Source organism: Notamacropus eugenii, chromosome 2 (genome assembly GCF_028372415.1).
Source record: "Notamacropus eugenii isolate mMacEug1 chromosome 2, mMacEug1.pri_v2, whole genome shotgun sequence".
In the NCBI taxonomy this organism is placed as follows: Eukaryota; Metazoa; Chordata; class Mammalia; order Diprotodontia; family Macropodidae; genus Notamacropus; species Notamacropus eugenii.
In genome coordinates, this window is record NC_092873.1 from 7,180,395 (window position 1) to 7,197,906 (window position 17,512).

Here is a 17,512-nt window from a genome sequence, read left to right on the forward strand (position 1 = left end):
GTTTGCAACGCGTTGAAACATCTGTGACAATGAACAGAATAATTAAGTCAATGTCTTCATAGCTTACATATTATACATTTCAAAAGGGTAATTTTTGAACCACTACCTTAAATTATCCTCAATCATAGAGAAGAAAATAAATATAAAAAGAGTTCTTGTCATTACTCAACACATCTGACGATATTTTGGGAAATAAAACCAGAAAAACAGTAGCCTCACCAATGATTTCATCTCTCTTTCAAAAGATATATATTCGTCATCAGCTCTACATTAATGTCACTTCATTTTAGAACACTGCCCACATGATTTCTCGTTATGCTGTCATATTTGTAGAACGAAGGATGCCTTCCAAATAATATAATACAACAATTAAAGGATAAGGAAATTCATTTTGAATAAAAAAAGTTTTACAGTGCTGTGATGTGTCTTCGTTATTTTAATTGTCGATCCATGTAAATTGGCTGGGCAAGTGTTTAAAGGTCCTAGGCTACAAAACACAAATGATCTCATTTAATGCTATTGGAATACCAAGTTGCATTTAAAATGTTGCTTTAGTGGATGGAATTACAGGTAGTCTCTAACTTGAAAAATCAGATGGATCTCAAACGCTCCTTTGCAAACTGACTTTGTGGAACAGGGGAGGCATTTCTCCCTCCCACTCAGAGGTAGTACTCTTAAAAGCAGTTCAATAAAAGCCCCGCAAAAACTAATTCTATCATAACACTGCTAAATTAAAGTCCTGGAAAATGCAGGACCATTTGGAGATTCTCCTCTCCCACTAATACGGCAACCTCTCTCCTGTGGTAAGAAGATCTGATACCTCAGCGGTGATAACTTCTTGCCACATTCAATTAGAAGTCATCCTCTGGAATTCAGTTACAATGCAATTTGAAAGCATTAAATGCTTACTTTCAAAAGTGTGACAGAATACAGAATTTAGACAGACTATGGTCGATGCTCTCATCCAAGTGGGATATGAAATAAATGTGCAGATAATGACAATATACAACCACGTGTAAGAGCTTTAGGGGAGTGTAATCGAAATTTCAATGTCAACTCTGATGGGGAAGGTCATTCATTACCAAAAACAGAGATCAGAGTAGGCCTCAGTGAGGAACTGCATTTGGGTGAGGATGAGTGTAGATACCATGGGTAAATATCACAGGCACAGGACAGATTTGGGAAAGCCCAAGGCATGTTTTGAAGCACAGAGAATAGTCCAGTTGAACAGGAGTGTAAAGTATAGAAGACAGAATAATATAATTGAAGAGAGAAAAGGCACGCTGCTGGCACATCGTGAAGAGCCTTATATCCCAGGTCAAGAAATGCTGTGGGGTCTAGCTCAAAAGTCATATACTTAACTTAGTTTGGCTGATCCCACAAAATTAGAAGATGCCTTTTACTCCTTCAGTCTCTGACTGCATTTCATTTCGACCATTCTAAAGCACTTAATACATTCTCATTTGCACAGCTTATTTGGGTCCCTACATTACCTCTTTGAATAGCCTACAATCACTCACTGTCAAAGCAGGGACTGCACATTAGTCATGGACCCCTGTCACTCCAGGACCAGCACAGTATTTTATATACAATGGATGTTTGATAATACTTTTTGACTGAATGACAATTGAACAAATTAGATAAATAATGAAGGAAATAAATTAGGACGGAAAACATAGAAATTTACCTTAGAGAAGCATTTGTGTCCAGAAATAGTATACAGAACAAGCGACTGTCAAATGCTGTATAGTATCATTCCACCAAACATACTTTAAGGTACAGGTGCTATGCAGCATTTTACTATAGCTTCAGAGATGCAGGACACAAGGTATATTTGTCAGCGGTAGGTTAGTGAAGAAAATGAAAATTAAAAAAAAAACCCCTTTGTTCACTTAGAATCATCCATGGTGGAATTCTTTAAGTGTTAATATACAAAATGAATTTGTACTCAGTATTTAACAAAAGAGTGAAATCCTTGCTTACTTAATGTTTCCTTTGAAAGGCCTGCCAAAAGGGGTCTTACCGATTTAAATCTTCCTCTAATTCATCATTTCTCTTCATTTGTAGTTCTAGAGAATCTTCCAGACATTGCTTCCACTCATTGAGTCTCGTGAATTTTTCCCTTTCAATACGAAGCTTTAAAAAAATTTTACAATGAAAAATATCACAATTGAACTGGCATTTCTCAAAGGGATTCTCTTCATTAACTCTAGCTGCAACTGTAAATATCAATTTAAGCATAGATTGTTAAACCAAAACAAATATGGAAAGATTTGAAAATGATTGATCTTCCTTGACATGACATACCTTTCCTGTGATTTCACTACAAACTATTTCTTTTCTTTTGAAATTTAAATCAATGAAAGTTCTGATTTGATTCAATATAGGTATTACTTTTACTGACAATATTCATAAATTTAGAAATGATTGAAATGAATAGGAATGAATAGAAAGTGGGCCAAGTTTCCCAACACACCACACCTTGGAGGAACATTGGCCTTTCCTATTTCTCTAGAGCCCATGATAATTATCCGTTCAGCTCCACTTCCCCTTTGCGTTGGCACACCTGACCCATGTTCCACACATTCCTATGTTGAAATGACAATGTATGTCTTTGTAAGTAAGGGTGTAAAACAGTTCTGCTAATCTCTTTGTACTGAAATAAGAGAGATGCAACGTGAGTAAATTGACGTTTTCTTTTTCTCCTTGAGTGGTTATCTGTTGTTCCCGATTATGAGCCAGGTGCTCTTTACTCTCTTGCAAAGGAAGACAGAAGTCTGCTCATTGTGGTGAATACCGCATTTCTCCTCTTTGCTTCCACATTTCTCCAATGAATTTTTACCACAGCTGCAATTTCTTCACTTCCTATTTCCATTTCATTCATCTATTTATCTGTAACTCTTCCCTTATTTATTTTCTATTTATCTGTGACTTAATTGGTATAGGAAATTCCCAGTCATAACGTTTATAACGTATCAGTACAAATAGGCCCTGCCCTCAACCGACATCTCAGAATCTGCAACTCTCAGAGTTTTACTGAATAACTTAGGGCACCAAAATTATACAAAACTGGCCCAGGTTCATGAAGCCATTTATGTCAACATTGGGATTTCAACCTACGCTTACGTCTGAGGCAAGATCTCTATTCCTAAAATATAGTGCCTTTCTTCATTGCCATAAAATCAGTTATTCCCTCCTTACTAGTCTACTACAACTGCATTCTCAAGAGGTAGAAGTCATACTGGTATCCAAAAACTTTTCTTCTTAGTCTCTGACTTCACTGAAACATAGATCCTCTTTCTCTTCTGTGATTGGTAATTTATTTTCCCTATAAATTATCCTTTCACCCTGTTTCTCTTTCCTCTTCTATCTCATGGAGACCCCTTTGGTCCTGGATCATGACTTCAAGCCGAGGATCAAAGAGTGAGGGAGGTGAGCATTTAATCCCACCTTCTCATTTTACAAAGGAGGAAGCAATCACACTGGTGTTAAATCAGTTGCATACAGTTTAATTAAAAACAAAAGGGCTACAGAGTCTTTCTGTTCTAATTTTGCCCGCACACCAATCTTTCCTACAAAATGCTAAGCCAAGTACTATCAAACATCGTTGAGATCATGTTACTGCCATGTACAGGAACTTCTATGGGCTATCAGATTGAGGCTTAAATTCTCCGTCTTCTTTTCTCTTATATCTCACTTCATCACATTTTTCCAACTTTTAATTCTAATTGCTTTACGGCTCCCCTCCTCACACTCCTATCCTTTTCGTATTTTCCTATCGCTCCCTATCCTACTAATCCATCACTTTCTTAGCCTATTGGACTCCATTGCTCTCCTGTACTGCTGATCCCTTCCCAAATCTCGAAGGCAACTCAAAGTTCTCACTTTTCTTCAATGCTTTCCTTACTATTTTGCTTCAATGAACCTTGCCTTCACTACATTCTTTGAGATTTTTGTCTGCAGCATTGAGTGAGTATGCTATTCGGGTTAATGCCTACATTGAGAATCACCTCTCATTTTAGTTCTTTATTATTTCAGTGTCTACTGGTGATATATTGTATAGGGACCTAGCAGGAATTCACTAAATATTTTCAGGATAATCAACTGCACTATACTCATTTAGAACTATAAGCAGAGCAAAAATGGATAAGTCATGAGTTAGTACAGATTTTTTTATAAATGAAGAATCCAAGGTTTGAGAGAGAAAACCATTCATAAAAACAAGTTGTATGCCAAGAGGCTGAGCCAGGACGCAAAATTTTGAAAGTTCACCCTCCTATATATGCTATCAATAATTAACATACATATGTGCAGATGTATAGATGTGTGTACGCATATATAAAATTCAGATATTCTGCAATTTTTCTTCCACTAGAGTTGCTACCTCAGCAAATTTGCTCTGGGAACTTCTTGTACTGAGAACAGGACTGGATAATACCATCTGCTCTAACCTCCACCTATAGTGATCTCTCCTTTTCATAAATGCTTACATGTTTACCATGCACTTAGTAGTTGTTTATATGCTACATTGTATTAAACATGAAATTCCTCTATTTGGCATTGGAATGCTAGAGAGACTGAAAATTCTTCAAGGAGAGAGTGCATGTCTTACACATAGCTTTTGCTACCTGCTCAGAACCTCTCATAGTGGAATTCACATATGGATTTTCACTAGTTGATGAGGTAAATTTTGAACAAGGAAGAAATTGTAATTTGACTAATTTTTACAGAGCGAAAACTTGGATGATCTGGGAAATTAGATTAGAAATGGGTGCTAGTTTGCACTGAATACCAATTACATGAGGTAATTCGTACTGACAAAGAGGGACTCTGACTTTTTTCTTCCTTACTTTACCTTCAAGGTCTCAGTCCACACCTAGTTTCTGGACTGCAGCCTGAAACTAAAAGGTTTGGAAGGGTAATATTTCAATCGATGTGTTCCACAAACAATGTGAGCGAAATGAAGACAATGAGGGATAGGGGAGTTAATTGGGAAAAAAAAGTTGTTTCACTCTCGTACTGCGTTCTGAAACCTAGAAAAATGTCTCAAGGGTCAAATGCCAGAGTAAAGAAGTTTTTCTAAGAATGAGATTGGACCTTGTAATAATGTCATAGCTAAGGGAAGTATACGGAAATTAACGAGTTCAAAATAAGGCTTTTGAAAAATTAGGAGGTAGATATGAAAATTGGGGAGGCAGTGGTTATTTGTATGAAAATGACAATGGTCTTTTGTTTTCAGTGTAGAGAAACTAGCATTTAGTCGGTGTCTAACGTGTGCAAGGAACAAAGGCCATAAAGTTGAGTGATTTGCAATTATCATCTCATTTGATTCTCACAACAACCCTGGGAGGTAGGTGCTATTATCAACCCCATTTCATGTTTGAGAATACTGAAAAGATTAAGTGACTTGCCTAAGATCACACCAAGAGCATCTGAGGCTATATCTGTAATCAGATCTTTCTCAGCCCAGGCTCAAGATTTTATCCATAATTGCTGCCAATCCCCTTCAAGTTGAGAAACATCTCATCATACAAAATTCTCTTTTTGATCACTTTGGCTTAGATTTCCCTTGCTTTACCACTTATGATGGGTACTAATTTGAAAATATGTTTGAGGAATGTCAGAAATATCCACTTCTATACTTTTTGGCAGGCATAATGATGAATAGCACACACAACTAGATATAAATATGGGAAAGCAAATGAAAAAGGAGAAAGGCACTTGACCTAATAATGGAAACCCGTTAGGGGAATTTGATTGTGTTGGTATTCTATGCGTAACCTCCCCTTCATTTTAATAATTTCTAATAATAATAACAACAATATTTTTTTTTACTGAATTTATATGTGGCCATTGGAGGCTCTGGGAAACCGAAAATATATAAAAAACCAGAATAGACAAACTCAAGGTGCTTTCGTCCAAATATCACCTTGAGCCAATTTTCATTTTAACTCCATTTTCAACCTAGGCAAAGCCAAGAAATGAATATAGAGTTTTGTCCTTCTTGTTTTTCCACTAGTAATACTACTATTATTACCAGTACCACTACTACTTCTACTAGAAGTACTACTACCAAATCTATTACAACAACTACTACTACTTTTGCTACTACAATAATAACAATTACTCTACTGCCAACATCCTGGGAAAAGGAATTTCTATGGAAAATAAGGAAGCATGAATACTCCCTGTCCTCAAGGAACTCCATTATAATTGGGTAAAAAACAATGAGATAAAGCAATTGATAGTTTGATAAGAAATGCGATCACCATAGGACAATCTATCTGTAATTAAATACCAGATTTTGTGGTATCAGATGAAAAGTGGATTTGAGGAGATTCAGGAATCAACAGGGGTGAAAAGCCCAAAAAGCATTATGAGAAAAGAATCATACTTTTGTAATTCAAAAACATCTTGAATGTGAAGAGTAGAAAGGTTTTGAATAGGTAGCACAGATGAGGAAGTGTAACTAAACAAGAAGAGTAACTAAACAAGATGGAGGTATGGAGGTGGAAATCCACAGGGTGAGATCAGATTGATTAAGTTAGGGAATATTAATGAAAGCATCCATCTAATTACTTCAACTCCAATTTATCCTTTCCATGTACAATTTCTATATGTACAAAATGTGAAGAAATAACATTTTCTTGTTATTCAAGGAGGAGTTTGAACAGAAAGAAACAAAGAATTTGTACTTGACAGTGCTGTTTGGGGGATTAAATGAGAAAATGAAGGTCAAGGTGTTTCTAAAAATCAAGTATGATAGAAATGATTGAGCTATTATTGGTCCTGGGACAAACACCTCACTCTTTGCATAAGGACAGATAAACCAAATGGTCAACCACAGAAAGAGTGAATATAAGTATTAAAATTTACGTGTACAGATTGTGGAAGTTGGAGGAATAATTCTAAGTCAACGGAAATTACAGACACAGTGTTCAGAAAATTGACAAAACTGGTAAAATGAGAAAGCAGCAATTCCCCAAACCACTTGGTAGTAGCTAAGAAAGAGAAGGGTAGAGAAGTGGAATGGGCTAGGTACTCAAGAGATAGCAGGCAATGAATATAGCAGTCTCTGGGTTGATAAACTCAAGGACCCCTACCTTCTGGGATAAGAACTCACTGTTCGAGAAAATTGCGGGGAAAACTGGATAACAATGTGGTGGAAACTAAGCATAGACCAATTCATGACACCATGCACAAGAATGAATGGGTACATGATCTAGGGATAAAGATTGATATCATGGACAAAGTGAAGGAGGAAGGAATAGTGTATTTATCAGATTTATGGAGAAGGGAAGAGTTTTTGACTAAAGAAAAGACAGTAAGCATTATGAAGGGAAAGGTGAATAATTGTGATTGCACTAAACTGAAAAGTTTTTACACAACTAGACCCAATGCAATCAGGATTCAGAGGGATGTAGTACATTGGGAAAGAATTTTGACAGTTAATGTTGGGGACAAAGGCCTCATTTCTAGAGTATATAGAGAACTGAGTCAAATGTACCAGAATACAAGTCATTCCCCAATTAATAAATGGTAAAAGGATATGAACAAACAATTTTCAGAGGAAGAAATTAAAGATACCTATAATCATAGAAGAAATGCTCTCAACCACTTTTGATTAGAGATGCAAATCAAAACAACTCTGAGGTACACAACACACCTATTAGATTGGCAAACATGACAGAACAGGAAAATAATAAATGTTGGCGAGGATGTGGGAGAGTTGGAACACTAATTCATTGTTTGTGGAGCTGTGAGTTCATCCACCCATTCTGGACAGCGCTTTGGAACTGTGCCGAAAGGGCTACAAAAATGTGCACACCCCTTCACCCAGCAATATACAGCAATATGACTGTATCCCCAAGAGATAATAGAAATGAGAAAGGACCCCACATGTACAAAAATATTTACAGCATCACTCTTTGTAGTGGCCAAAAACTGGAAATCAAGGGGATGCCCATCAATTGAGGAATGGCTGAAGACATTATGGTATCTGAATGTAATGGAATACTATTGCGCTATAAGAAATGATGAGCAAGATGACTTCAGAGAAGCCTGAAAATATTTACATGGTTTGATGCTGAGCAAGAGGAGCAGCACCAGGAGAACTTTGTGCACAGCAACCACCAAAGTGTGCAAGAGCTTTTTCTGGTAGACTTCGATATTCATAGAAAAAAAAAATTCCCAATGATGCCCTAAGGCAAAATGCTTTCCACATGCAGGGAAAGAACTATGGAATTCAATCGCAGAATTTAACAGATCATTTCTGTGTGTGTGTGAGTGTGTGTGTGTGTGTGTTATATTTTGGTTTGTTATATGATTTCTCCCATCTATTTTAGTTCCTCTACACAGCATGACTACAGTGAAAATGTACTCAGTAGGAATGTATATGTAGATTCTATATAGAATTGTATGGCTCTTGGGGAGGGAAAAAAATCTAAGTTTTGTCGTAGTGATTGGAGAATATTAAAACTAAATATATTGCTTAAAAATGTGAAATGTCACACTGAATATACTTTCCACTCATTTGTTTCCAGAACAAATTACTGATCTTTTTGCATACGTACTTGACTTTTGGTTTCATCTACTTCCTTCTGTAGTTTTTCCTTATCTTCATAATCAATTTCCTTAAATGATGTGACTTGTTGTGAAACTCCTGTCAGGGACTGATAATTGCAGGAAACAGGTGGCTCTCGCTGAAGATTTCTTACTCTAGCCTGATAGAAATATGTCCAAATTACTAATATTACAGATTTCATAAAGCAACATTAGCTCGTATAAAATAAATATAATTTTAAAATTCAAATCAAAAGTCTGTATAATTTTGCATACAACTTAATTTCTTCAGTATGTTCATAATTATCAAAGATTGAAAGACAGAAATCTCTTAGGGATTAAGGAAACAACCTCATTTTGCAGGTGAGAAAAACTAAACTCCAAAGAGGTTAAATGAGTAACCAAGGTCCTAAAGGTAGACGTTTAGAAAGAAAAAGATTAAAACTTGGCTCCTGAGACAGCAAAGTTGTTTAGATTATACCACTCAACTTCCATTTAGCATGGAGCAAATGAGATCTTTCTACTCCCTCAGAATACTCCTCAGAAATCAGTACAGTCAGCCTGCTTTCCCCATTACATCTTAATTGACAAGAATGAGACCACCTCCAAAGCTATCTAGGCACTAAAACATTTTACGTGAAATTCCCACGCAAAGTAAAGGAAAGAGGAGGGAAGAACGTACACTTTCTTATGCTTGGTAGAAAATGTAAAGGTTTTCCATTCCATTTTTCGGAAAAGTTGACTACCTTATTTCTGTGTGCCAGTCCGTAGAAGAAAGACATCTACAAGAAAAGGTTTTGCTTTCTTTCCTCTCATGGTTTACGCTGGAGAATGAACATAGGCACTGATATGCTTGTCAGGCTTGGTAAAAGCACTTAACATGCCCAAAGTCAAAATGTCAACAACAAATATGGGCGCTAGGTATTATTCACATCTTCAACAGTCTTGCTAAGCCTTCAAGGAAGTTGCTTTCTCTGTTCAGATAAGAGTTACACTCCTGGTTTCAGTCAATGGAGAAGAAACAGGAAACTATGGAAAATATGCTAGTTCTACACGCTATGTGTACATAGCATGTTAGAAGTACAGAGTTTTGGACATACAGACGTATTCATCCGTTCACATATATGTATATGTAGATATCCACACAGAAAAACATAACTGTATGTGTATAGAATGATATACTGCAACAATTCTTCTCCTCTTTCACTACAGAGCAAGGGGAATTATTACATAAATTATGAAAACCAAATGAAGCCAAAAATCAAAAGAAGCCAAATGTTTTTTTTCTAATTAGACAAGATGAAGTACTTTGTAAAAGTCAATTTTAGTAGAGTCACGCCAAATTTTTTGAAGAAAACATAAGGCTAAGAGAAGACAATGTAAAGTTCAGAAAGTAAAATTGGCTCAATTCACTGAATTTCTACAAGTAAACTGTACTCTATTATGGAATGACTAGATAAAATTTTAAATTTTTTAGATGAAATCATTACCCAGGACAATACGTGGTAGAATCGACCCTCACTGCATATATGAAAAATCACAGATAATGTGATCTGCTATTAGACTGTATAAATTATTCATATTAAGGAACTAAAAGGAGTGATTCCAGAACCGGCAACTTTGGAAACTGAGCAAGACTTGTTAGTCCAACCACAAAAAAAAAAATAAAAAAAGAGATGAAAAAATAGTGGAGTACAATTAAAAAATAAGATTAGTAACTGAAAAATTAACGCTTAATGAAGAATCATAATGTTTCTGAATAGAAGCACTGTCCTAAATTTCAAAGAAAAGTAGTGGCTCGACTACGGAATTTCACTACAAATAGAATCCAATCGTTAATGTTTCAAAAATTAGTTCAAAAGTGTCTAAATTGAAACTAGTTAGACAGATGAGTATGTTTAAATTTTAATGAAACTCGTAAAGGGCATATTGCACAGTTATCTCAAAAGAGATTTTATACTTCAACTGTAATATTGTTCCTAGCATTATGTTGGAAGACTTTTCTTAAATTGCAGCATTTGAAAAAATTTGTGATATTTCAGTATTCAAATGGAATAATAGAAAAATTAATGAAATAAAAATTTATCTTTATTTGGATACTAGAGATTTCCTATACAAATATTTATTAAGCCAAATGTCATGGACTGCATGATTTCTTGAAGCAAAATGTGTCGTTACCTAAAAGAAGAATTTGTAAATTATTTTTATACTTTTAGCTTTTATATTATTATTTTTATGTTTAAAATTGCTTTCGATTGTTTGCTTTATTACTTATATTGTATTACAGTACATGTTATTTTCATTTTTATATTCATTTGATCTTAAAAATTATTATATTACTTGTTCTATTTATCATATCATGGATTCTCACTCTCAATTCTTATATATCAGAATTTGTACAATGAAAGATAATAGCATCACCAGCCTGTCGAATATTCAAATTCCTAAGATATCTTGATAAAAATTAAATTGAATTTCATTTCAAAACGACTAAAACTTATCCAAGCAAAACACTTCAAAAGCGAACCCTCTTGCGGCCTTCTCATTTTCATATTTCCACGTTTGCTCTCTGAAGTGGTTCCATTCACACATTAACTAATACTTTATTGCTCTCTTCTACTATAAGAGCTTGTTTATCAATATCAGCATAAACTTTATTGAAGAGATCAATAAATTGCACCTGGGCATCACTCATTTGCTTTTCTTGAATTATGATTTTCTTCTGTGTGTCTTCAAGCTCTTGCTGCAGCACCATATTTTCACTCTGGATTTGGCCTAATCTTTCTTGGAGAGATTCATTTTCCAAACTATATCTCTTGACCTTTTCCTTTAACACTTGATTTGGTTCTTCAAGTTCCTCTGCCTTCTGTTCAGCATGCTTCAGTTCTCTCTGTGTGTTTTCTAAAATGTATGTCTTCTCTCTGAGGGATTCATGGACATGGTCTAGCTCATTTTCTAAACTCTTGGCTCTACTTGCAGTCTTAGAGAGTTTTTCAGAAAGGACACCGTTATCCTCTCTTAGACTACACAAGTCATGGTTTAGTTTGTCCTTTAAATGAAGCCACTCATCTCTTTTACCCTCAAAGGAATCCTCAAGGGCTAATTTTGATAACTCATATTTGCCAACGATTTTGATCAACCTGGACGCGTATGATGCCCCATCGTCCTCTAGTTTCTCAATGTTTTGTTCTGCATTCTGCAGTTTAGAGTTCAGCATGGCATTCTGAGCTTTCAGAACGATTATTCGTCGACGGCACTGAAATCCGATTTTTCTTAACGCTTCTTTATTTAATTGTAATTTCTGTTGAAGCTCTTCAATCTTTTCTTTCAACGCTTCAGTTTCTTCTGTGTGGTGCTTTCTGGTGCGCTTATCCTTACTTTTTACTGTGTGTAATTCCATTTGGTGCATGGCAACTTCATACTGTATGATTTCCTTTTTTTTCTGCAGGTATTTTTCCTTTTCGTTCCTAAGAGGAACCTAAAGATAAGAAAAAGAAAAAAATGTTATTCAAAATAAAATTATAAATTCTGATATTTCCATAAAAATTCAAAATAAACGCCAAAGGTCCAAGAAGCATAGTGTCTTCAGAGGAAAAGTTAACTGAGGGAGTTTCACCTATTTCCCATTCTGTTAATTTGCGCAAAGAACAGGACTTAAAACTGCATCATAAATCGAAGATTTGGAACGCGTTTTTGGACCGACAAAGCTGTCTGTCTTTCAGTATATTTGATTTCCTTTTCTCCATACATTTTATCTCACACTGCTGATTTTATTTCAGACATTTCAAGGTGTCTGGAAAGTACTTTCAATACATGATCTCACCTACAATTTGCACAACCTTTATGAGGGAAATACTTATATTTATTTATATTGCTAAGTGTGGAACAGAAGTGCAGTTCACGCATTTGAAACTATAGATTATTAGAGCAAAAGGGGACACTACTGATGAGTTAGTACATCATTTTATAATTCAAGAACCAGAAGCCTAACGACAGAAAACCATTTGCTGAAAGTCGTGTGGATGGCAATGGACTGAAGCAGAACACAAAATCTTGGAAAAGTCCCCCTTAGATTGACAGTTTTACCAGATTTCAGACATATAATTATATGAACACACACATGTGTGTGTAATTCCATATGTGTACATGTATAATTTTGTGTGTACATATACACATCCACACAGGAACAGATATATCAATATAAATAAATATATAAATGTACATACATATGTATAAATATATATACATATATATATATATATATATACATATATATGTATAATACGTAGGTATTCAGCAATTGTTCTTCCACTAGGGCTGCTAACTCAACCAATTTGCATCGAGTAATGTTCTCATTAATAAAAACATGAATGGATTAATACCATCTGCTCTAATTTCCACCTGTACTGATATCTTCTTTCATAAATACTTACAGGAATATCGTTCACTTAGTAGTTGTTTAAATTCTACTTTTTGCTACAAATGAACTTTCTCTCTTTTGTATTGACTTCCCAGAGAGAGTGAAAATTCTTCAAGAAGACAGTGCGTGTCTCACACACAGTCTTCGTATACTTCTCAGGGTCTATCACAGTGTTGTTCACATAATTATTATTCACTAATTGATGAAATAACATTTGAACAAGGGAGAAACTGTAATTTCACTGAAATCTTCCATAGTGAAAACTTGCGCGATCAGGGAAATTAGACAAGACATAGTGCCAGTTTGGCCAGAATGCCAATTAATTGACCTACCTCTTCCTACCAAAGATGGATTCTAAATTACTGCTTCCTTGCTGAAACTTCCAGGAGTCAGTTCACACCTAGTTTCTTGACTGCATCCTGATGCAAAAAGCTTTTGACGGTTAATATTTTAATCCAGGTCTTCCAGAAAGAAGGTGAGGGAAAGGAAGACAAGGAGTGATAGGGGAGCTACTTGGGAAACAAAACTTATTTCATTCCAGTGCTGATTTCTGACACCTTGAAAAATTTCTCAAGAATACAAATTCAAAAGAAAAGTAATTTTCAGAAGAATGAGACTGGAACTCATAATAGTTTTTTAACTAAGCCAAGTCTACTGAAATTAGCCAGGTTAAGAAAAGTCTTTTGCAATATTTGGAGATGCTTATCAAAATTTGGGAGGTAGTATTATTTGTATAAAATGGACAATGATCTTTATGTCCTTGGAGCAGGGAAACTAATATTTCTTAAGTATCTAATACGTGCCAAGAACAAAGGCCATAACCTTAAGAGATTTACAATCATTATCTCATTTGATTCTTCCAACAACACTGAGAAGTATGTGCTATTATAATCCCCATTTTGTGGCTAAGGAAAGGGAGAAGAATTAAGTGACTTGCCTAGGATCACACAGATAGAATCTGTGGACACATTTGAAGTCAAATCTTTCTAACCCCAGACGCAAATTTCTATCCCTAATTCCCCCAACATACGTCTAAGTGGAGAAATATCCCATCATCAAAAGTTCTTTTTTTGCCTGCTTTGGAAGAGATACGTACTTACTATGCAATTTATGATGACGACTAGGGTGAAATTTGTTTTGAAGAGTATCCGAAATACCTCTTACTATAGATTGTGCCTTCTACAATGATGAATCTATACCTAAATACTTGGAAATGTGGGAAAGCAACTGACAATGGAGAAAGGTATTTGCTAGCATTGAAGGGAACAGGTTAGAAGAATTTGACTGTCATGCAATTGTACGCTTAACTGTACCTTCATTTTAAAAATTTCTAAGAATAATACGAGCAACTGAAAAATAATTTTGTTTTCAATTTCTACTTTGCTCTTTGTGGTCTGGAGAATTCAAAATTTATAAAAATCAGACTAGAACATCTTCAAGTATTTTAGTCCAACCACTTTCAACTGCTGGCAAAATCAACAAATAAACATTTAGTTTCCTTGTTCCTGTTTTCCTACTACTAGGACTACTACTACAAGTACTCCTATCACTAGAACTAATAGTACTGGAACTACAACTAGTACTACTTGTACTACAACAATCATAACAATTGCCTCTACTGACAGTGTGCTTTGAAAGCAAAGTTCTACCGAGAAAGAATGAAGTATCCATTGTTCTGTCCTCAAGAAACTTTATTACAGTTGGGCAAAAAACAGTTAGAAAAGGGAAGTGATAGTTTGTCAACAGATGTGAAAACCATAAAGCAATAAATGCTCACTTACATACCCAATTCGGTATTAGCTAATTAGGTGGTATCAGATGAAAAGCGGATTTCAGGAGATTCAGAAATCCTTAGGGGTGAAAAGTCCCAATGGCATTATGGCAAAAATATCGTGGGTTTGGAATGCACAAGCCTGTTGGAGATGAAGAGTAGATAGGTTTTTGATGGGGAGTGCAGATGAGAACGTGTAACTGAGCAAGAAGTGAAGAAGGTATGGAGCTAGAAATGCACATGGTGAGATCTGATTGCTGAAGTTAGAAGATATTAATGAAATCATCCATCTCATTACTTTAATTCTCAATTGTATTTTGCAGGTACAATTTACATATTTAGGAATTGTGAAGAAACAACCTTTTCCTGTTATTCAAGGAGAAGTTTCAATGGAAGTATACAAATAATTTTTACTTCACAGCATTGTTTGGGGATTAAATGAGAAAATGATGGTAAAGGTCTTTCTAAACATAAAGAATCATAGAAATGATTTAGGCATTATGGGTCCTTGGAAAAACACTCATTCTTTGTGTAAGGACAGATAAACCAAATTGTCAACGACATCATGAGTGAATATTAGTATTGAAATTCATGTGCACAAATTGTGGCGGTTGTAGGTCTAACTTTAATTCAACTTAAATGACAGACAGAGCGTTCAGAAAATTTATACTGTTGACGAGCAAAAGGGAAATGTCACACTGCACACAATTTCCATTCATCAGGAACAAATTATTGATCTTTTTGCATACATACTTTACTTTTGGTTTCGTCTACTTGCTTCAGTAGTTTTTCCTTCTCTTCATAATTCCTTCGATAAAATGATGTAACTTGTTGTGAAACTATTCTCATGGATTGATAGTTGCCGGAAACAGAACTTCTCGCTGAAGATGTCTTTCTCTGGCCTGATAGATATGTGTTCAAATTATTTCTATTGCTGATTTCAGAAAGCAATATTAGCTCATATAAAATAAATATAGTTTCAAAATTCAAATCAAAAGTCATTATAGTTCTGCATGCAATTTAATTTCATCAACATATTCATAATTTTCATAGATTTGAGATATAAATATCTTAGATGGTATTTAACAAAATTCCCGCATGTGGCACATGAGAAAAACGAAACTCCAAAGAGGTTAGTTGAGTTACCCAAGGTCCTAACGTTAGTCGTTTCTAGGGAAAAAGATTGACACTTGGCTCCTGACACAAGAAAGCTCTTTTGATTATTCTACTCAACCTTCATTTAGCATGGATCAAATGCGCACTTTCCACTTGCTCAGTATAATCCTGAGATATCAGAACATTCAGCCTGGTGTCCCCATTGACTTCTTTTTGAGAATAATTACAGCCCCTCAAAAATCTAGGGACTGAAATATTATAGGTGAAATTCACATGGAAAATACTGGAATGAGGGGGGAGGAATGTATACTTTTTTGTACTTGATAGACACATTAATCGTTTCCCATTCCTTTTTTCAGAGAAATTAACTGCCTCATTTCTATGCACCAACATTTAGAAAGAGGAGGACATCTACAAGAAACGTTTGAATTTTCCTTCCTCTCATTGTTTAACTGGGGAGAAGGAACGTAGGTACCGGTACGCATGTCAGGCTTGGTAAAAGCGTTTGACATGAATGATTTGTTTTGCTCAAAGCCAAAATGAAAACAACAAATATGGTCACTAGGCACTGTTCACATCTTCAAGAGTCTTTGCTAAGCCTTCAAAGAATTCCTGTTCCTGTTCAGATAGGAATTACACTCCTGGTTTCAGTCAATCGACAAAAAAAAGGAAACTATGAAAGAATATGCTAGTTCTCCCACTAATCTATACACAGCACGTTGCAAGTTCAGCGTTTTGTACATACAGACGTATTCATCCATTCTCATATGTGTATGTGTACATATACACGCAAGATGCAAAGTCATGTGTGTATAGACTGATACACTGCAAAAATTCATCTCTAATTTCATCATAGTGCAACGCAAATTATTGCATAAGTTATGAATACCAAATGAAGCCAAAAATCAAAAGAGATCAAAATTTTTTCTCTAATTAGGCACGATGAAGGAATTTGTGAAACTAACTGTAACTAAAGTCTGGGAAGCTATTTTGAAGAAAACATAAGGCTAAAAGGAGACAATGTAAAGTTGAGACAGTAAAATGGGCACAATGTACTGAATTCCCATAAGGTTACTAAATTCTGCTTTGGAAGGATAAGATAAAATTTTCAACTTTTTTAGATGAATTATTGCCCAGTACAATATATGGTATAATGGACACTCATTGTATATATGAAAAATCACAGAAAATGAGAGCTGGTATTAGACTGTGTAAAGTTATTCTTATTCCACAACTAAACGGCCGTGATTCCAGAACTTGCAATTTTGCACATCGAGCAAGAATTATTCGTAAAACAATAAAAAAAATACTGACATTAAAATATTACTAGTGAAGCACAATTAAAAAATAAGATTAATAACCCAAAAAGTTAACGTTTAATGCAGAAAAATGATCTTTCGGAATAGAATTGCTGTCCTCACTTGGAAAGAAAAATAGTGTCTAGACTACGGAATTTCACTACAAATATAATCCAGTTGTTAATGCATCAAAAGGTAGTTGAGAGGAGTCTGAATTGAAACTAGTCATATTGTGGAATATGTTTAAATGCTAATGAGATGTCTAATGGGAATATTCCACAGAATCAAACAAGAAATTTTATCTTTCAACTGTTATATAATTGCTAGCATTTTTGTGTAAGATCT

At 35.1% G+C, this 17,512-nt stretch overlaps 1 protein-coding gene across 1 annotated transcript; it reads right to left on the reverse strand.

Moving 5' to 3' along the window:
- Window positions 1-1,980: 1,980 nt before the first annotated feature.
- LOC140524313 (ankyrin repeat domain-containing protein 26-like) lies at window positions 1,981-15,652 on the reverse strand. The gene is made up of 4 exons (XM_072638729.1): window positions 15,507-15,652; window positions 11,243-12,040; window positions 8,574-8,723; window positions 1,981-2,136 (listed from the first exon to the last, which is right to left on the reverse strand). The coding sequence occupies exons 1-4, from the start codon at window positions 15,600-15,602 to the stop codon at window positions 2,020-2,022; spliced, it is 1,161 nt and encodes a 386-aa protein (XP_072494830.1). The 5' UTR covers window positions 15,603-15,652; the 3' UTR covers window positions 1,981-2,019.
- Window positions 15,653-17,512: the final 1,860 nt, after the last annotated feature.

Bases quoted from the DNA above. Each gene is read 5' to 3' on its own strand.
- LOC140524313 (XM_072638729.1), bottom strand. From the start codon at position 15,602: ATGAGAATAGTTTCACAACAAGTTACATCATTTTATCGAAGGAATTAT. The intron at 12,041-15,506 runs GTATGTATGCAA...TCTTATCTTTAG, and splicing joins TAGACGAAACCAAAAGTAAA to GTTCCTCTTAGGAACGAAAA. The intron at 8,724-11,242 runs GTGCAATTTATT...TATTTCTATCAG, and splicing joins AGCAAATGAGTGATGCCCAG to GCTAGAGTAAGAAATCTTCA.